This window comes from Schistocerca piceifrons, chromosome 10, assembly GCF_021461385.2.
Source record: "Schistocerca piceifrons isolate TAMUIC-IGC-003096 chromosome 10, iqSchPice1.1, whole genome shotgun sequence".
Taxonomy (NCBI): Eukaryota; Metazoa; Arthropoda; class Insecta; order Orthoptera; family Acrididae; genus Schistocerca; species Schistocerca piceifrons.
Genome location: NC_060147.1, coordinates 93,342,452 through 93,361,316, shown reverse-complemented (window position 1 = coordinate 93,361,316; position 18,865 = coordinate 93,342,452). Strand labels below are relative to the sequence as shown.

Below are 18,865 nucleotides of genomic sequence, written 5' to 3'. Positions count from 1 at the left end.
AAAGAGTTTTACCCAGATCATGGACTGATGAGAGAAAAATTAATGCGGTTATTGATGTGTTGGCTGGTGATGCCAAGCGTTGAGGCCTAAATCTCAACATTACGAACCTGACTTTTGACGAGTTTAAAAATTTGTTTCTGGCTGAATACTGGTCAGAGCAAAAACAGCAAAGTGTCTGGCGCGAATTTGTCGTATCGAGGCCTTTCGATGCGAATTCGCGCGGCTCGATGAAGGAGTTTTGTGAGGGCTGGATCCGCAAGTTGGAATATTTGCGTGATCGCCGCACGGAATCCGAAATAGTCTGGGAACTCTACAAAAAGCTTCCAGATGATACAAAACGCTACGTAGGAAGCAATTACAGGACAATAAATGATTTTCTGGAAAGAGTGGAGGACGAGGACAATTGGCGCAATAATCGCGACAGTGGTAGAGGCCGTGGTAACAACAACGGGTACCACAGCAACCACACCAACGATAACCATGGGAATAATGCATACCGCAACCATGGCAGCAATAACAATAATGGTTCGGACCGTAATAACAATCGGTACAATGCAAATAATAACCGGAATGACGGAAACCAGTATCATACTAGCGTGATACGGGCTGCGCAGAATAGTAATAACGCCAGAAGGTGTGACCAGCCGCCTCAGCAGTATCCGGGGAGCGTATCTGCTGGGACGAGACAGGGAAACCATTAGCCGCGCCGGTGAGGGGCCGACCGGGCGTGGAGAAATTTTGGCGGCCCAATAACAAGAGAAAACCCAGGTGTCGTCGTTATGAAAATTCCGTATGGAATAATCAACGGCGGGAGAGTGTGCCAGTGTTAGGAGAAAGGAGTGCGCCCACAAGTAGTAGATCAGCTGTATACACGGCAGTAGAAAATACATTCACTGTCAGTGAGGACAATTTAAGTAGTGTTCCGGAAATCGATTATAAAGTGGCAGCTGTAATACCCACAGCGGAACTGGAGATTGAGTTTAAGAATGATTCGCAATTGTTGAGAGAAGATCAGATGTCGGATAAAACGTCTGTCATCGAGCGAGGGGATGCAGAGAGGGATGAGGTCTGGTTAAGGCAGTTCGGTCGCTTATACGACGAACTAAGAGATTATAGGGGTCTGTATGGGAGAAGTGTTTATGGGGAGCGCGTGCAGTATTTGCCGCGTCTCGTCCCACAGGAAGATAGTATTTGTGAAGTGATTGAAAGTTCTGGCCCTAACCGGCAGACTTTACCAGAAATAGTTGATGTTAATGGGGAGCACGAGCAAGATTCGTCGTGTTTCGTCCCGCAGGAGTTAGATGTTGAAGGAGTAACGGAAAGTTCTGGCCCTAACCGGCAGACTTTACCGAAAGTTATAGTGGTAGAAGTAGCCGACCCATCCGACGCAAACCTCCAGTTTAAACATTGCGAGAGTATTAAGGGGAAAGATTACGAAATTTTTAGTGATAGCCGGACACAATTGGTAGAAAAGCACATAGATTTCAGCGTGTATGAGGTTAGAGCTGACGTTATGCGGTCAGACGGTAGCAGTGTGGGTTGCGCAGATCCAGAGGAAGTAATTTCAGATGCGACTGGGCACATTCCTCCAGGTAGATTGGCGGATGAGATTAATCTGACCAAAGTGGAATCAACGAAGGTGACGATTAATGAATTGATAGCAAAGCAGCACTCACTAGTTGACGAGTTACAGGAAAAGATTTCGGTATTGGAGGCGAAGCTACAGACTAAGCCTCAGGACAAACGTGTTGAAATTAAAACTGTATGTGAACAGAAGCTGAAAAAGCCGCCAGATAAACCGGATTTAGGATCAAAGCCGGATGGTTTTTTCTGGAATGACCTGGATATAGACGAGGATTTACTGTGGGAAAATAAAGAAACAGTCGAGGACAAGTGTAGACAGATAGTAGTGTCTGTTAATATGCACGACCTACAACTAAACGTGTTGATTGACACCGGTGCAGAATTGAGTGCTGTATCTGGGAAAATATTTGAGTTACTGAAAGACAGACCTGGCATCGTAGTTATGCCAGTAACAGGAGTGAAAATTATCGGTGCTACTGGGAAGGCCAGTAAACCGGTCACAAAACAGATTTTTGTCAACTTCGAGATATGTGGGGCACGATTTGAACAAGAGTTTGTCGTCGTGCCGGACTTAACTACGGAAGTAATTATCGGGTTAGATTGGCTATTAAAGTACCGTGCAGTGATTAACTGCGAAAGCAAAACTTTGACATGTATCTCACTAGATAAAACAATGGTAGTTGGTTTTGACGAGGCAGGAGACGGTGTGCATAGGCAATACCAGCCTATACACATTGTTAACTGGCCGGATGACATTGACGTAGGAATGAGTTTGAACTGCCGTAACATGAGGAATCTCGGCATTGACAATAATGTAGAAAGTGAATTGGAAAGTATTGTAGACGGTGTGTCAAACGTAACACACGAACAAAGACGAGGCCGACTTTCCCGTACCTATTGTCATCACAACCATAGGACATGGGGCTAATATGAAGCAGAATTTAAGAGAATTATGAACACCTTGAGACATGAATCTACGGGATTTTCTCCAGAGGAAATCCTGTTGGGTGACAGAAGTACAAGTTTAGTGGAAGAGATAATCAAATTCCCTCCACGGATTAACATTAGTATTGGTGTGAAAAAAGATCGTTTGCGAGAAGTAATGAAGCTAAAAGCCGATGCTCGCATACGTCGTCATGACGCTAAAGCGCGTTTTGCTAAGTTTGCGATCGGAGACTTAGTACTTGTAAAAGCTCATGAGAAATCGAGCGAGATAGACAATGAAATCTCTAAATTTAAGTTTGTTTATAATGGACCATTGTAGACCTGAAATTGTACCAACCAAGGATTGATTAGTACCACAGATAGGGTAATTTGTACAATATGAAAATATAGAGTGTAAGATTTAAGGTTTGCTAGATTGCCATGCTTTTGACTGACCAAGAGGACATTAAAGAAGTTGTAATTAATAAGTAATTAATTTTGAGTAAATGATTTAAGAGAGAGTGATTATTTATCAATTGAAAAATCCAAGCTGCTAATTTAAGTTTTCAGCTGAGTCACAGTAGATTAAGCAACGTAAATATGATTTTGTAAGTAGCTGTAAGATTTCATGAATGTGTGTTTTACTAGTCATTGCCGATGTACTTAGACGCTGTTTTAAGTTTCAGGCTAGTACATGCGTGTGATGATGGACAGTGTTGAGTTATCCACTGTGATAGTATTAAGGGACTCCTTGAGATTACTCGGGAGTGAGTTTTTCCTAAAGAATTCAGTGAAACGGACGTTCTGGAAACGCCGTCACAAGGGCGAGTGAGATCAAGCGTGCCGCACACGCGGGCGCAACAATACTGGCGAGGCGAGCCGCTGTCGGCCCTTGTGCCGCTGTTGGCTCTTGTGCCGCTGTCGGCATTCTTTGTACTTGCGAGTACGAAAGGCGGAATAGTTTTTCTTCCCGGACAGCTGATGTGAAAGAATTCTGCTGTCAATATTTATGTTTTTTTCGATCTACTGAATATTATTTTCTTGTTTAGCGTTAAGTGGAATCTCATGACGAGATATTAATTATGAAAAGGTTATGTAAAAATGTGTATTCTATGTAATTAATTATTAATTTGCGTATTTTGATCTACCTGTTTTTATGACCATGTACTCTGATTAATTTTGCAAATAGTATTCCATTTCTCATAGTGTTACGAATTTTAATGATTTTGGAATAGCTAAACCATTTTCTATATCTTCTATGAATTTTAATATGTTGTCAACCTGTTTTATTTTGTGCAAGATGACAGAGTGGAATAAGATTAGGAGTGTCCCCACTCAATTATTATGGTCTAAAAATTGATTTATGATTAATTAGACGAATGCTAAATTTTGTTGATGTTTTGAGCATATGCATTTCCGCTGTTTCTTTTTTGGGACATTTTCTGAGTCTGTTTACGTTACACGAACATCCTCAGACAATGTGGGGCACGTGTAACGCCGGAAATGCATATACTCCTATTTCCATCTATTGTACTATTATTTTTTTTCCTTGTTTTGTTACCTCAAGATATGACATTTCTGTCTCTTTATATATTGTAATTGTTTTACTGTTTGTATATATATATTTATGCACTCATGTCGATGTATAATTGGTTTGTTTCGTAAATATTATTTGTATTTTTACGCTGGGTCTTGCCTAGGGAAAACTGCTATCGAACGATTACATCGATAGGTCGTGTGAAGAATCAAAGTGTGTAGGATCTTTGGTAGTGTTAACTCTGCCGCGTGGAGCGCGGGCAGGGCAGTGAGAGTCTGGCGGGAGTAGCGAGTGGAGCAGGTGTCGTGTGACGCTCCCGCGAGTTGCCGCGCTTTCGGGGTTTGGCAGCAAGTAATTGCGCTCGACTCGCGATAATAGTTTCTGACATGGTGTCGCGGACGGGAAACATTAGCTGGCGCACATCAAGAGCCCGTTTCGCCTGGTGACCGTGTCGAGAAGAAGGCGCGCCAACATCCAGCTTCTGCAACAGCGACGGCCGACAATGAGTGACTGTCGCCGCCTCCTCGATCGACGGCTTCAAACCTTCAATCAACCAACAAGGAAGACTAAAAGCACGTAAAGTTTCAGAACTGTATGGCAGACCTCAGCTTTTCAAATTGTTCCATTTGCCTCGCAAAATTACAGCAACTTAGCATGAACCTTTGTTGCTCATTGTCCCAATTGCATTGCCAAGCAGGGTCCCTTCCTTTTCCGAAATGAACCCGAGTGTCGTTGAAATTCAAACGCCAGCATTAAAATAATATGATTAGATTTCACTGCTTTAATTTCAAAGTTCAGTAGCTGGCTACAATATTTAGGTTACACGAGCACAAATTTAGAGTGCGAGTTTTGTTAGCATATTTTAGCTTACCTGTGACTGCAGCTCAGCTTGGTACGTACTAAATTTTACTATTGTTAATAGTTCAGAATCATTTAATTCAAGTTCAAAGTTAAATATCTTGTTTCTAAATTGCGTAGAGTCAAGTTGCTTTTGAAATGATTGTTGAGGTAGTCCAAGACTAACTGTATGTTACTGAATTTCGATGTGCTTCAGAAAGAAAGCTCACTATTAACTTCAGTCACTAAATTAACTTTCGATTTTCCGGTTTTATTAATTCTTTTGCTAAATTAAGTCAGGGTGTAGCGAAATTTATTACTTCTGACAAACTTTCAGTTTTCACATTACACGTGTCAACCTTCAATTGCCACGCTTCTAGTGCTAATTATATGTGTAATAACCTTTCTTTTTCAGTTACTATAGTAATTGTCCTTAGGACTGGCGACCGTGATTTCCCCAAATCTCAAATACCTAATTACCGCTAGTTAATTGTTAACGTAACGGCTGCACATTTACCTTCTTTATTAACTTTACCCCTTTTCAAAATTAATTTCCACCAGTTTCATTTGCATTTTTCCTTTCATTTAGATGTAACCCTTTCCTCCCTCTTTACCGATAGATTAACTTCGGTGACATTTGCTTTTCCCAAATTTCCATTAGGTACACGCGGTTTAATTTTTCACTGTCATTAAGGTCGATAAGTGAGGGGGGAGGTTACGTTTTCCCCATGAACATCAATGTAATTATGTCACATAGCAGAAATTTGTGTATCTCAGTGTTGCCCACACTATGTGGTCATTAGCTGCAGATCCAGTAAAAGATAATAAGACACCAGAATGTCTTTTGAAAAGTAACACAGGTGAAAGCAATGCTCACTGTACATTAGTGTGCAACAATTGGTGTGTGATTGCTTTAGTTAATCATCAGTGGTATAAGTCTTAAGATACACTCCTGGAAATGGAAAAAAGAACACATTGACACCGGTGTGTCAGACCCACCATACTTGCTCCGGACACTGCGAGAGGGCTGTACAAGCAATGATCACACGCACGGCACAGCGGACACACCAGGAACCGCGGTGCTGGCCGTCGAATGGCGCTAGCTGCGCAGCATTTGTGCACCGCCGCCGTCAGTGTCAGCAAGTTTGCCGTGGCATACGGAGCTCCATCGCAGTCTTTAACACTGGTAGCATGCCGCGACAGCGTGGACGTGAACCGTATGTGCAGTTGACAGACTGAACGAGGGCGTATAGTGGGCATGCGGGAGGCCGGGTGGACGTACTGCCGGATTGCTCAACACGTGGGGCGTGAGGTCTCCACAGTACATCGATGTTGTCGCCAGTGGTCGGCGGAAGGTGCACGTGCCCGTCGACCTGGGACCGGACCGCAGCGACGCACGGATGCATGCCAAGACCGTAGGATCCTACGCAGTGCCGTAGGGGACCGCACCGCCACTTCCCAGCAAATTAGGGACACTGTTGCTCCTGGGATATCGGCGAGGACCATTCGCAACCATCTCCATGAAGCTGGGCTACGGTCCCGCACACCGTTAGGCCGTCTTCCGCTCACGCCCCAACATCGTGCTGCCCGCCTCCAGTGGTGTCGCGACAGGCGTGAATGGAGGGACGAGTGGAGACGTGTCGTCTTCAGCGATGAGAGTCGCTTCTGCCTTGGTGCCAATGATGGTCGTATGCATGTTTGGCGCCGTGCAGGTGAGCGCCACAATCAGGACTGCATACGACCGAGGCACACAGGGCCAACACCCGGCATCATGGTGTGGGGAGCGATCTCCTACACTGGCCGTATACCACTGGTGATCGTCGAGGGGACACTGAATAGTGCACGGTACATCCAAACTGTCATCGAACCCATCGTTCTACCATTCCTAGACCGGCAAGGGAACTTGCTGTTCCAACCGGACAATGCACGTCCGCATGTATCCCGTGCCACCCAACGTGCTCTAGAAGGTGTAAGACAACTACCCTGGCCAGCAAGATTTCCGGATCTGTCCCCCATTGAGCATGTTTGGGACTGGATGAAGCGTCGTCTCACGCGGTCTGCACGTCCAGTACGAACGCTGGTCCAACTGAGGCGCCAGGTGGAAATGGCATGGCAAGCCGTTCCACAGGACTACATCCAGCATCTCTACGATCGTCTCCATGGGAGAATAGCAGCCTGCATTGCTGCGAAAGGTGGATATACACTGTACTAGTGCCGACATTGTGCATGCTCTGTTGCCTGTGTCTATGTGCCTGTGGTTCTGTCAGTGTGATCATGTGATGTATCTGGCCCCAGGAATGTGTCAATAAAGTTTCCCCTTCCTGGGACAATGAATTCACGGTGTTCTTATTTCAATTTCCAGGAGTGTAGTTGAAGACAAGCCACACAAATTAATGATATCTACACCTGTGGTACTAGGTTCTGCATTTTCTTGTAAAACTCCTCTGGGAAGCCAGGACACACAAAGCGAAAGCTAGTTTTTCATGCATATCAGTGTTAGTGGCCTCATATCTCCTGAACTATGTGTCTTAGAATGATACAATTTTGCGAGTAGATTCAGTCTTATATGTGGATACTGCCTGTAAACTGTGTTGCAAATAGAGTCAGTAGTAGAGAAGTAATAAATACTACGTCACTCCTAATGCTGAAGTTTGGCTGCAAGAATAGTGAAAGTGATGTAAGCAATAAACTTTGTATCTTCATCACTTTGTGGGGGTCAGCGAGGAAAAGTTTTGTAAAGGTTTGAAATAACATGTAGAGGTTATAGGAAGTCCCGAAGTGCTCTCATTCTCAAATACTGGATGAATAAAGTCTGGGTATTAGCTGGACATCAATTACACCGCCTCAAGACAGACACACTATTTCTAACTGTAATACTTGTCTTATTGTGCTAAACATTTAATATAAGATTATACCTTTTAATGAGTTGATTATGACAGCATTTAAATTTAGTCTATAATCAAGCGAAATATAGAAAAAAATAAAAATCCCCTGGAAGTCATTTGAAAGTGGTAACTGGTACTGAGGCCCAACTTGCACGTCAGTCGTTTGGTAACATACACTACTGGCCATCAAAATTGCTACACCATGAAGATGACGTGCTACAGATGTGAAATTTAACTGACAGGAAGAAGATGCTGTAATATGCAAATGATTAGCTTTTTAGAGCATTCACACAAGGTTGGCACCGATGGCAACACCTACAATGTGCTGATATGAGGAAAGTTTCCAACTGATTTCTCATACACAAAGAGCAGTTGACGGGCGTTGCCCAGTGAAACGTTGTTTTGGTGCCTCGTGTAAGGAGGTGAAATGCGTACCATCACATTTCCGACTTTGATAAAGGTCGGATTGTAGCCTATTGTGGTTTATCATATCGTGACATTGTTGCTCGGGTTGGTCGAGATCCAATGTCTGCTAGCAGAATATGGAATCGGTGGGTTAGGAGGGTAATACCAAATGCCGTGCTGGATTCTAACGGCCTCGTATCACTAGCAGTCGAGATGACAGGCATCTTATCTGCATGGCTGTAACAGATCGTGCAGCCACGTCTTGATCCCTGAGTCAACAGATGGGGACGTTTGCAAGACAACAACCATCTGCACGAACAGTTCGACGACATTTGCAACAATATGGACTATCAGCTCATAGACCATGGCTGCGGTTACCCTTGATGCTGCATCACAGACAGGAGTGCCTGCGATGGTGTACGCAACGACGAACCTGAGTGCACGAATGGCAAAACGTCATTTTTTCAGATGAATCCAGGTTCTGTTTACAGAATCACGATGGACGCATCCGTGTTTGGCGACATCGCGGCGAACGCACATTGGAAGCGTTCATCGCGGTGAACGCACATTGGAAGCGTTTATTCATCATTGCCATACTGTCATGTCACCCGGCGTGATGGTACGGGGTGCCATTGGTTACACATCTCGGTCACCTTTTGTTCACATTGATGGCACTTTGAACAGTGGACGTTACTTTTCAGATGTGTTACGACCCGTGGCTGTACCCTTCATTCTATCCCTGCAGGACACTGCACGACCGCATGTTGCAGGTCCTGTATGGGCCTTTCTGGATTCAGAAAATGTTCGATTGCTGCCCTGATCAGCACTTTCGCCAGATCTCTCACCAATTGAAAATGTCTGGTCAATGGTGGCTGAGCAACTGGCTCATCACAATACGCCAGTCACCATTCTTGATGAACTGTGGTATCGTGTTGAAGCTGCATGGGCAGCTGTACCTGTACACGCGATCCGAGCTCTGTTTGACTCAATGCCCAGGCGTATCAAGGCCATTATTACGGCCAGAGGTGGTTGTTCTGGGTCTGATTTCTCAGGATCTATGCACCCAAATTGCGTGAAAATGTAATCACATGTCAGTTCTAGTATAATATATTTGCCCAATGAATACCCGTTCATCATCTGCATTTCTTCTTGGTGTAGCAATTTTAATGGCCAGTAGTGTAGATGGTGGAGAGAGGCTTGTATTAGTTTTGGGAAAGGAGCAGGGGTGGAGGAAATGGAGATGTATTTATTGCTAAATAAAATTCTAAACTACAGCTGACTGGGCCGGCCGCGGTGGTCTAGCGGTTCTGGCGCTGCAGTCCGGAACCGCTGGACTGCTACGGTCGCAGGTTCGAATCCTGCCTCGGGCATGGGTGTGTGTGATGTCCTTAGGTTAGTTAGGTTTAAGTAGTTCTAAGTTCTAGGGGACTTATGACCTAAGATGTTGAGTCCCATAGTGCTCAGAGCCATTACAGCTGACTGGTGTGTAGTAAAATACTGTCTCTGTGATCTGTTTCTGGGTGCTACACGTCAGTCAGCTATAGATGAGTGGTTGCTTTTCCTTTATTTTAGGTATTACCTATCCAGGAATTTCCTACACTGTTGTTATAAAACTCTAAACTGTTTATTAAACTGCAAACATACTAATGCTACCACTTTATAATAGGTGCTTACTACCTACAGTGTACTTAACTGGGAGAGTATTGAGTCTTCCACATGGAATTTTGCTGTCAGACAGAAACTTGCCAATGCTTTCAATGTACATATTTTAGCAGTTTTTTATACTTGCTGGTAACACCAGAAGAACCCCGCAAATTGAACTTATGGTGCTGTTGGAAGGTTTTTAGGAAACAGAACTGTGTGGTATTTTCCGCTGTGAAGAGATTAGCAGCAAATAGTAAAAAGAGTTCAAAGATTTCTTGACAGTTGGCTCTGTGCACACTTGCTACCATTCATTGTCATTTTTCATGTTCTGGCTTCCTTGAATAATAACACCTGTGTGTCTTTGGGTAGGATGAAAGTTCATTTTACAAACATAATTTTTCACTATAGTGGGAGGCAGCTACCATCCCTTCACCTGACTATACAGCCACAAGTCATAAATAAAAGATAAAAATGCATTTTAGTAATGAGAAGAGGAAGTGGGAAGAGCATATTTACTTGTACACTAAATTTTGATCCAGTCTATTAGACATACTTCTGAGTCAATCACAGTAATAATAATAAGAAGAAATAAAATTACTTTATTGCAGCAAATATCTTGTGTTCCTTTTGTAGATGTGTGTTGCCAATGGTGGCAACTCTGTGTGGTGCTAGTTTGAAACGTCTGACCTTGGGATGGTATGACGTGCCTATCGACAGAATTGCCAGTGCCCTGTTCTCGTTGCGTGACCTTGTAAACTTGCAGGAGTTGGCGGCACCGTACGCATATGGGCTGCCACCTGGCATACTGGCACAGGTGTTCAGTGGGGCAGCAATCTGTAGACTGGTGAGTGTTAAGTAACACAGGCAACAGAAATTTTAGAAATAGAAGTACTATATTATGTGTAATAAATGATTTGACACAAAACGATATTTTATTAAGAGATCATATTTAAATTTATGCAGATGGCAGATACTGAATTATTCTCCTGTATGGCATTCCTGATGTAAAACATCCTATCAGTTGTAAAAGTCCTGATGTCTTTGTTCAAGAGGAAGTTAATTTATATGGTGATGGATTTATTATATTATCTGCCTTGAAAAGCTGACCTACCAAAATTACATTTATTAATCATAAACAGTGCACTTTCATGTGGAATTTTAATCAATAAAAATAAACAGCAAAAGTGTCCCTACTGCAGGAATGTAATCAGAGCATGTCATAATCACTTTTATTTCCAGAAAATTATAAATTTTGGATCTTTGGAAAAGTTCTTATAGCATACTTTGAATACCTTCTGTCTTTTGATCATACACTGGTTATTAATCATAAACTCAAAGTCTGTTTTTTTATGTTAGTTATAAATGAAAGACAAACAGAACATAAATTTCACAAAACAAGATGTAATTAGTTTCATGTTGCATGGATCAATTGTTGTTCCATAGATCATTTGTATGACTAATTGTAATGGTGTGGAATGAGTCATCATTCACATTAAAAATTAATTTGTAAATATGGCTACATTCTGACCATTTAACAAGGCGCGTTACTTTTTAATACAGATTTGAGTTAGTAATTCCTACCCACCACATTTTACAGACTACAAAAAATAGAAATTCTGCTACGAAATAGGTGGAGTTGTCAAGGAGAAACGTTTTCAGTTTGTTTTCAAATTTAACTTTTATGTCTGCCAGTATAATGGTTCCCGTTCTTGAGATTTTCCTTTTAGATAGCTGCCTCAATTTGAAAAAAGGCAATTAACTCAGAAAAAAATTAATTATGATTTTTGTTTTCATCATTATGACTTAAAAATGTAGTCCAGTATTTTTTGCTGGTAATTAATATATATTAATATGTTATTCATAAAAACAAAGATGAGGTGACTTACCGAACAAAAGCGCTGGCAGGTCGATAGACACACAAACAAACACAAACATACACACAAAATTCAAGCTTTCGCAACAAACTGTTGCCTCATCAGGAAAGAGGGAAGGAGAGGGGAAGACGAAAGGAAGTGGGTTTTAAGGGAGAGGGTAAGGAGTCATTCCAATCCCGGGAGCGGAAAGACTTACCTTAGGGGGAAAAAAGGACAGGTATACACTCGCACACACGCACATATCCATCCACACATACAGACACAAGCAGACATATTTAAATATGTCTGCTTGTGTCTGTATGTGTGGATGGATATGTGCGTGTGTGCGAGTGTATACCTGTCCTTTTTTCCCCCTAAGGTAAGTCTTTCCGCTCCCGGGATTGGAATGACTCCTTACCCTCTCCCTTAAAACCCACTTCCTTTCGTCTTCCCCTCTCCTTCCCTCTTTCCTGATGAGGCAACAGTTTGTTGCGAAAGCTTGAATTTTGTGTGTATGTTTGTGTTTGTTTGTGTGTCTATCGACCTGCCAGCGCTTTTGTTCGGTAAGTCACCTCATCTTTGTTTTTATATATAATTTTTCCCACGTGGAATGTTTCCTTCCATTATATTAATATGTTATTCCATTAATATATTATGTTGCAGTCGTGTATGTGAGTTGTGTGTGTGTGTGTGTGTGTGTGTGTGTGTTATTCACGAAGACCTTAATGGCCAAAAGCTTTATTTGCGACAGTCTTTTTGTTGTGCCTATCTGCGACTCAACATCTCCGCTATATAGTGAGAAGCAACTTTCCTTTTCATAATTGTGATATATTCCATCTTGGATTTTCCATTGTTTGATTAATATATTATTCCATTTTATATTACACTTTGCTCAACTGAGCTAATGCAAAAGACTTATTGCTATTGTGATGAGCTTCCTAATCAACCTAAAAAACCAAGTAACAATAATTTAGTGCCAAACAAGAACAGCATCTATGAGTCATTATGGAGCTCGTCCTATCAGTATCTTTGGCGTGCGCTGCTGTCATAATAACAGCCTGTTTATACTATGCGGCAGAAAAACTCTAGTCAGCCACGGTGCTTGCACTCCTACCCAGTGGTGGGGGGAAGGGGGAGGGCGTAATATCAGATTATTTTGAAAGAAGATCAGATATATTGAATAATAGTCCATTTACAGCATAGTGAAATTAGGTTTTACTTGTGATTGCGCCACGCAATTTTGTTTAACTTTGTAGTCTTGTCTTCCTCAGTTGCGTGTAGTATCACCATATATTGTTCTTGGACCATCTGACTACAACTGAATGAAACACAATTTTCATGTCATATGCATTCCGCCTTTATTATCTGCAAGGCATCTTCAGTGGAAGGTAGCATTCACGATTTTCTAAAACGTATAACTTATCAATACACCGTAATAAAGGCAGTTTTGTGTTTGTATGATTTGATATGTGATCAAAAATTTTGGTTGCAGCATTTTGCACTACTTTTCGGCCCAAATTAGTCATAATGTAGATTAATGAATGTCAGTATTTTTTCTGGTTTTGTGATTATGTATATCGTTATTCATTTTGAACTGTAGTTGATTATTTACAATAAACTTCATGAGGGAGTAAATAGACTGTGATGCAGTAGTCAAAATAACTGAATCCCTAAACAGATGTCTACAAGATGATTGTGAATGAGTGCCATATATTACCCTTACAGCACTTTTCTGAGCAGTGAAGATGTTCTGTATTAAATATTGTTACTCCAAAAAATTACTCCATATTGCATTATTGAGTGAAAATACAAAAAATATGTTAACTTACAGATTTGTCCCTCCGATAGATTTGTAATAAATCAAAACATAAATATAAATATGGCCAAACTAAGTTGTTTGGGAATTATAAAATGTGTTTTTTCCAGTTTAAAATTCTTATCCATATGGGCACCTAACATTTTTGAAGTTTCTACCACAGTTATTATTTCCTCTCCATATGTTACTCTTACCATTGATGTAGCACTGAATAAGTTGTTTGTTTATGTTTCTCTTTAAGATTTAGTATTGTGTATGCCGTTGTTCTAGCAAGGCACACATGCTGGCTACATAAGAGCCAAATTGATGGACCAAAGATGGATAACAGTACAGAGTCCTTAATGACTCACAGCATAGTCCAGCATTCTTTCAGTAACCACTCAGGAGACACACAACTTCCTCCTGTGTCTTCCTGCACTGAGATCCATGCACTCTCTCTCTCTCTCTCTCTCTTGTGGTGTATAGCTCTGTCATGTGCCTCTCTTGTTATTTGATTCTACTCAAGAGCAGACAGGTTTTCTGCCTCAGTTCCCTCTCTATTTATTTTGACATGACTGTAAATTGTCAGTTTTAAGAGTGCTTCAAAGTTCATCACACTGATCATGTCCATTTTAAACATGTTAAAGGTCTGTTGTTAACAGTTCCTGAACGTTTGATTAACTTTTGACAGATAATGATGATGATAATAATAATAATAATAATAATAATAATAATAATAATGTCATATGGCTTAAAGGCCTCCTGCAAGTGCTGAAGTTGCATGCCATTTCGATGATGTGCGTGTCCCTGAGCTAACAGCATCTGGTGCTCCCATGTAGGCACCCATCCAAGTACTAACCGGGCCCAACATTGCTTAATTTGGTGATAAGGCAAGAACTGGTGTATTGAACATGGCAAGAGCATTGGCAGGTTCAACAAATAACTCCTGAGCTGGAACCATTGAACTAAAATACTGAATTCCTGCACCAGCCAGCCATGTAAACTGCTGCCTAGGTTTGAGAATGTAAACTGCTGGCTTGAATGGTTAAAACTGCTTTCTGGAGGGTCACAATGTAAACCACATCATTAGAATAAACAGACTCAATGTGATTGACTTTACAGGGATTGTCCAGAAAGTATTGCTCATATAAGTTCAACAACTTAAAATTGTTTAAGCATGACCCTTCTGCAGCATTACGTTTTTGCCATTATTATTTCTCTGCATCATAAGCTTTCTGGAACACCTCAATCAGATGCTCTTCAGCGAAGCCGTCAAAGTAACGTGCACATTGTCCATGACTAAAGAGGCTTTCCTTTGAGGTCCCTTTTCAGCCAAAGAAACAAAAACAAAAAATGTCTCCCAGGGACATGTCGGGACTGTAGGGCAGCTATGGCACTTTTGTCACGCTTGATATGTGTTAGGTAGAGTGTAACAACAAAGCGGTGTGAGCCAGCATGTGTCATGGTGCAGTTTCCAAAATGCACGGAACTCCTTGTGAATGTGGGCAACTCTGTGATTCAGCCTCTGGAGCACTGCCTTACAAAATTCAGCCCAGGGGGTACCAACTCATAGTGTACTATCTCCTTTGCATTAAAAAAACGCCACAGTCGCAGGTTCAAATCCTGCCTTGGGCATGGATGTGTGTGATGTTCTTAGGTTAGTTAGGTTTAAGTAGTTCTAAGTTCTAGGGGACTGATGACCACAGATGTTAAGTCCCATAGTGCTCAGAGCCATTAAAAAAAATTACAACAATGCGCATGGATTTCATCCTGGAGGCTTTTCTGGTGCAGCGAAGACATCGTGTGCCGTTCTGCACTCTGCTGCTTTGACTCTGAGTTATACTGAAAGACCCGTGACATCCCCAAGTGGTCATGTTGTCGAGGAAATTGGGATCATCTTCACAGAGTTGCTGGAATTCTTCACACACTTCCACTCGGTGTTGATTTTGATCATTGGTTAAAAGCCTAGGCACAAGTTTTGTGCAAATCTTCCACATGGCTGAGTTTACCAATACAGTCGCATGGAGAACAGTTTTCAGCAAGTCCAATATTTCTGAAATCAAGCAAACACTCATTTGATGGTATGAATTCAGTAATTGGCACACACAAGTCACAGGGTCATCCATTCATGATGTTGACGTGTGCCCCGCACGTCTTTAAACATCATGTGCCACCTGTTTGACTGTGATCTGGAAAGGAAGTCATCCCCAAAGGCTTCCTTGAGCATTCCAAAAGTTTCCAGTGGTGTCTTGTTGAGCTTCTCGTGAAGCTTTATTGCATAGCATTGCCTAAAGTTTTCTGTATTGTGAGTTTGACACAACTGCTACATAGAGGTTTGTGAAAGAAGCCATCCTAACCCTACAAGAGCATGAAGGCAATTGAGTGACCTACTGATGGGAAGCTAATAGTCCCCCAGAAACGATCTGGCCACTCTACAACATGTAGTCAAATAAAAAAAAATTGCAATGCGTTAGTTTCTGGACCCACCCTGTATATCTCTGTCACCACTGACATGAGGACCTACTCCATTCTGCTCACAGACAACTTGGTGTCCTGTGCGCTTGGCACATATCAGACTGGTGCTAGGAGAAAACAGTGAACAGGTTAATTTGAGAAGGCGGCGAGAAGTAAGCAAATGTGTTATTGGTTTTCAGAAGAAGCTGGACTTGCGCAGCAGTGGCCTGGCCGTAGATGACGACGCGCTGTTGGCAATCTGTCGGTCTTGCTTGGAGCTGTGCGAGCTTCTGCTTGGTGGCTGCAGGCAGATCTCAGATGCAGGGCTCCAGTTGCTGGGCAATGGGCTGGAGACACTGGACCTGTCCAACTGCTGCTCGCTGGGTGGAGGCGCCATCACGGCCATCGCCAGGTGCTGCCCAGGGCTGCGAAACCTCCAGCTCCAATGCCAGGACATGTCCAGGTGTGTGTGTGTGTGTAATAGTTCCTTCTTGTATGTGTCTATCAGGAGTACTAAGCATTTCACCTTGTGAAGCTAACTACTTGCAGTTAATTCTTTGTCGTAATTTATTAGTTTTCTGAATTGAATTTTCCTTTGATACCAAATACGAGGGGTGATAAAAGGTAGTGGAATGTTTTGTTTCTCTTAAAGAGTTTTATTTATTGATCAACATCAACTTTGTCCCCTCCAACGTAATCCCCTTCAAATATAATACACTTATGCCAGCACTGTTTCCAATCTTGCAAGCACTTTTCATTATAGTGTTCAGCTCCATCAACGATTCTGTTTTTAGCTCATCAATGGTGGAAAAATTGTGTCCTTTCATGGTTCTCTTCAGCAATGAGAATAGAAAAAAGTCAAAGGGGCTCCTGTCTGGTGAACACAGTGGCTGAGGCAACATAACAGTTCTGTTTTTTGCCCAAAAATCACGAACAAGCACTGAGGTGTGAGAGGGGGTATTATCATGACGCAATTCCCACAAGTGGTTGTGATCCCATTGTAATCAAAGAAAACAGTGAGGAGAACCACATGTGATCGAACTTGTCAAATTTTTTTGGATCTCGGCTCTTCGGATAGTTTCCACTGGGATGATTGGGTCTTGGTTTCGATGTCATACACATATACCCATGTTTCATCAACTTGTTATATCCATGAGTGGAGCCAAGCGTGAATTGCATTGTTAATAACAAAACAAGGACCTGTTAAGGCATTGTTAATAACAAAAAGGGAAACTATAATATTAAAAGAAGCAAATAATGTATTTAGGCGCGGCGAGAGGAGCGACAGACCTGGAAGTGGGCTGGCTGGCTGGCGCCAGGCTGATGGGCAGCCAAGTTTGATAAAGAAATAAAAGCTATAAGCTATATAGGCACAAAGAGGGCTCTGTGTACCTCTGACAACAGGGTGCTTGGCAAGGATTAGGGCTGAAGTTAATAGGCGAACAGCACTTCTGGTGAGAGAGAGAGAGAGCAAGTGCTGAGAGGGAGAAAGAGAGAGGGTCTTTGATGGGCACAGCACTACATCATGCGAAGCCGATACAGGGCTTAGGATGCATTGTGTGACCCTATTAAGAGAGGCATCTCTACCCCTCCTCTCAGCCTCTGAAGAACAGTACACATTTTGTCATGGCGATAGCCAGCAGGGTCAAAGGGGAGAAGTATACAAAACTTGTCAACAAGACACTTTGAGAGAGAGATCGGTAGTCAGAAGATTGGTAGAAGAGTGCTAGACAGAGGTCTGATGCAAGGAGCTGGAGGGAGAGCCAGGGCTCATTACAGAGTTAGCATCCGGAGCTGATGATCAGATAGGCAGCAGCTGTGGGACTATGGATTAGTCATATGGGTCACATGTGAAGAGCAGACAGAACAACAACTGTTGTTTGCAGTCTCTGTATCAGACTTGGCTGCTCATTGGAAACATCTCAGCCAGAGCAGTTAGGATTTCATTCTGTGTCTGAATAATCTTCAGATTGTTGAATGATGTTTCTGGAGAGTTACTTCTGTTATCTCAGAGCCTATTTACCTTTATACCAGAGATTTTAACTTCTTAGCTAGTTCAAAAGTCTCCCTTGCACTACGGCCAATCACCTAATCTGTTGTTACGAACTGTGTTGTTCAGTCTCAAGTAAAACCCATGCTTGGGACGCAACAAACTATTGTAACCATGTTTAGAAGCTCTGGATTGTTATTGACTTCAGTCAGCAATTCCTGAGTGATGTCTACATTATGTTGTTTTTGGTTGCAATTCGAGTATTTCGGAACAAACTTTGCCGCTACACATTTCTTGCCCGAAACATCCAAACAAAATGCTTCGCATGAGCTGCAGGATATGCAGAAACCATCAGCAAACTCTCTGATGGTGATTCAGTGATTCTTCAGAACAATATCTTTACTTCCTCCACATTGTCATCAATAATTGACATGCTAGGGTGTCCAAGGCAATTCAATTTTTCAATTTTTTTTTTTTTTTTTTTTTTTTTTTTTTTAAGTAAAAGTTCATTAGGCATTCGAAAACACACATATATAACCTTTTTAGCTATCAACAAACTAATTATTCAAAACAGCTGAAAATACAAACCTACATCAAGAATATGTGTACCAACAAGATAAAAAACCATTTTTTTTTTAAATTGGATGTATAAAAATGAGCCAAAAAATTATGACCACCTATTTAATAGTGTGCTGGGCCACCCAGGAATGGAGTTCAATACCAGTTCTGCATAGTACGGATTCGACAGGTCCTCGGTAGGTTTCCAGTGTTTCGTGGCAACAGATGTCTACACACGTGTCGCACAATTCCTGTAAATTAAGGGCTGATGATATGTGCATGCTGATATCATTCCAGATGTGGTCCATCAGGTCCAAATCAAATGAATTTGTTGGCTGAGAGATTCATGTGAGTTCACTGTCATGCTTCTGAAGCCACTGTACTACATTTCTGGCCTTG

The 18,865-nt window shown here is 42.0% G+C and overlaps 1 protein-coding gene across 2 annotated transcripts in view; it reads left to right on the top strand.

Moving 5' to 3' along the window:
• The window catches only part of LOC124719001 (F-box/LRR-repeat protein 20-like), a 74,775-nt gene that overhangs the window by 43,081 nt on the left and 12,829 nt on the right, over positions 1-18,865 (top strand). For both annotated transcript variants that reach the window (XM_047244671.1, XM_047244672.1), the window contains exons 5-6: positions 10,450-10,660; positions 16,119-16,381. In XM_047244671.1, the coding sequence (XP_047100627.1) occupies positions 10,450-10,660; positions 16,119-16,381 (474 nt within the window). The remainder of the gene's footprint in view (positions 1-10,449; positions 10,661-16,118; positions 16,382-18,865) is intronic.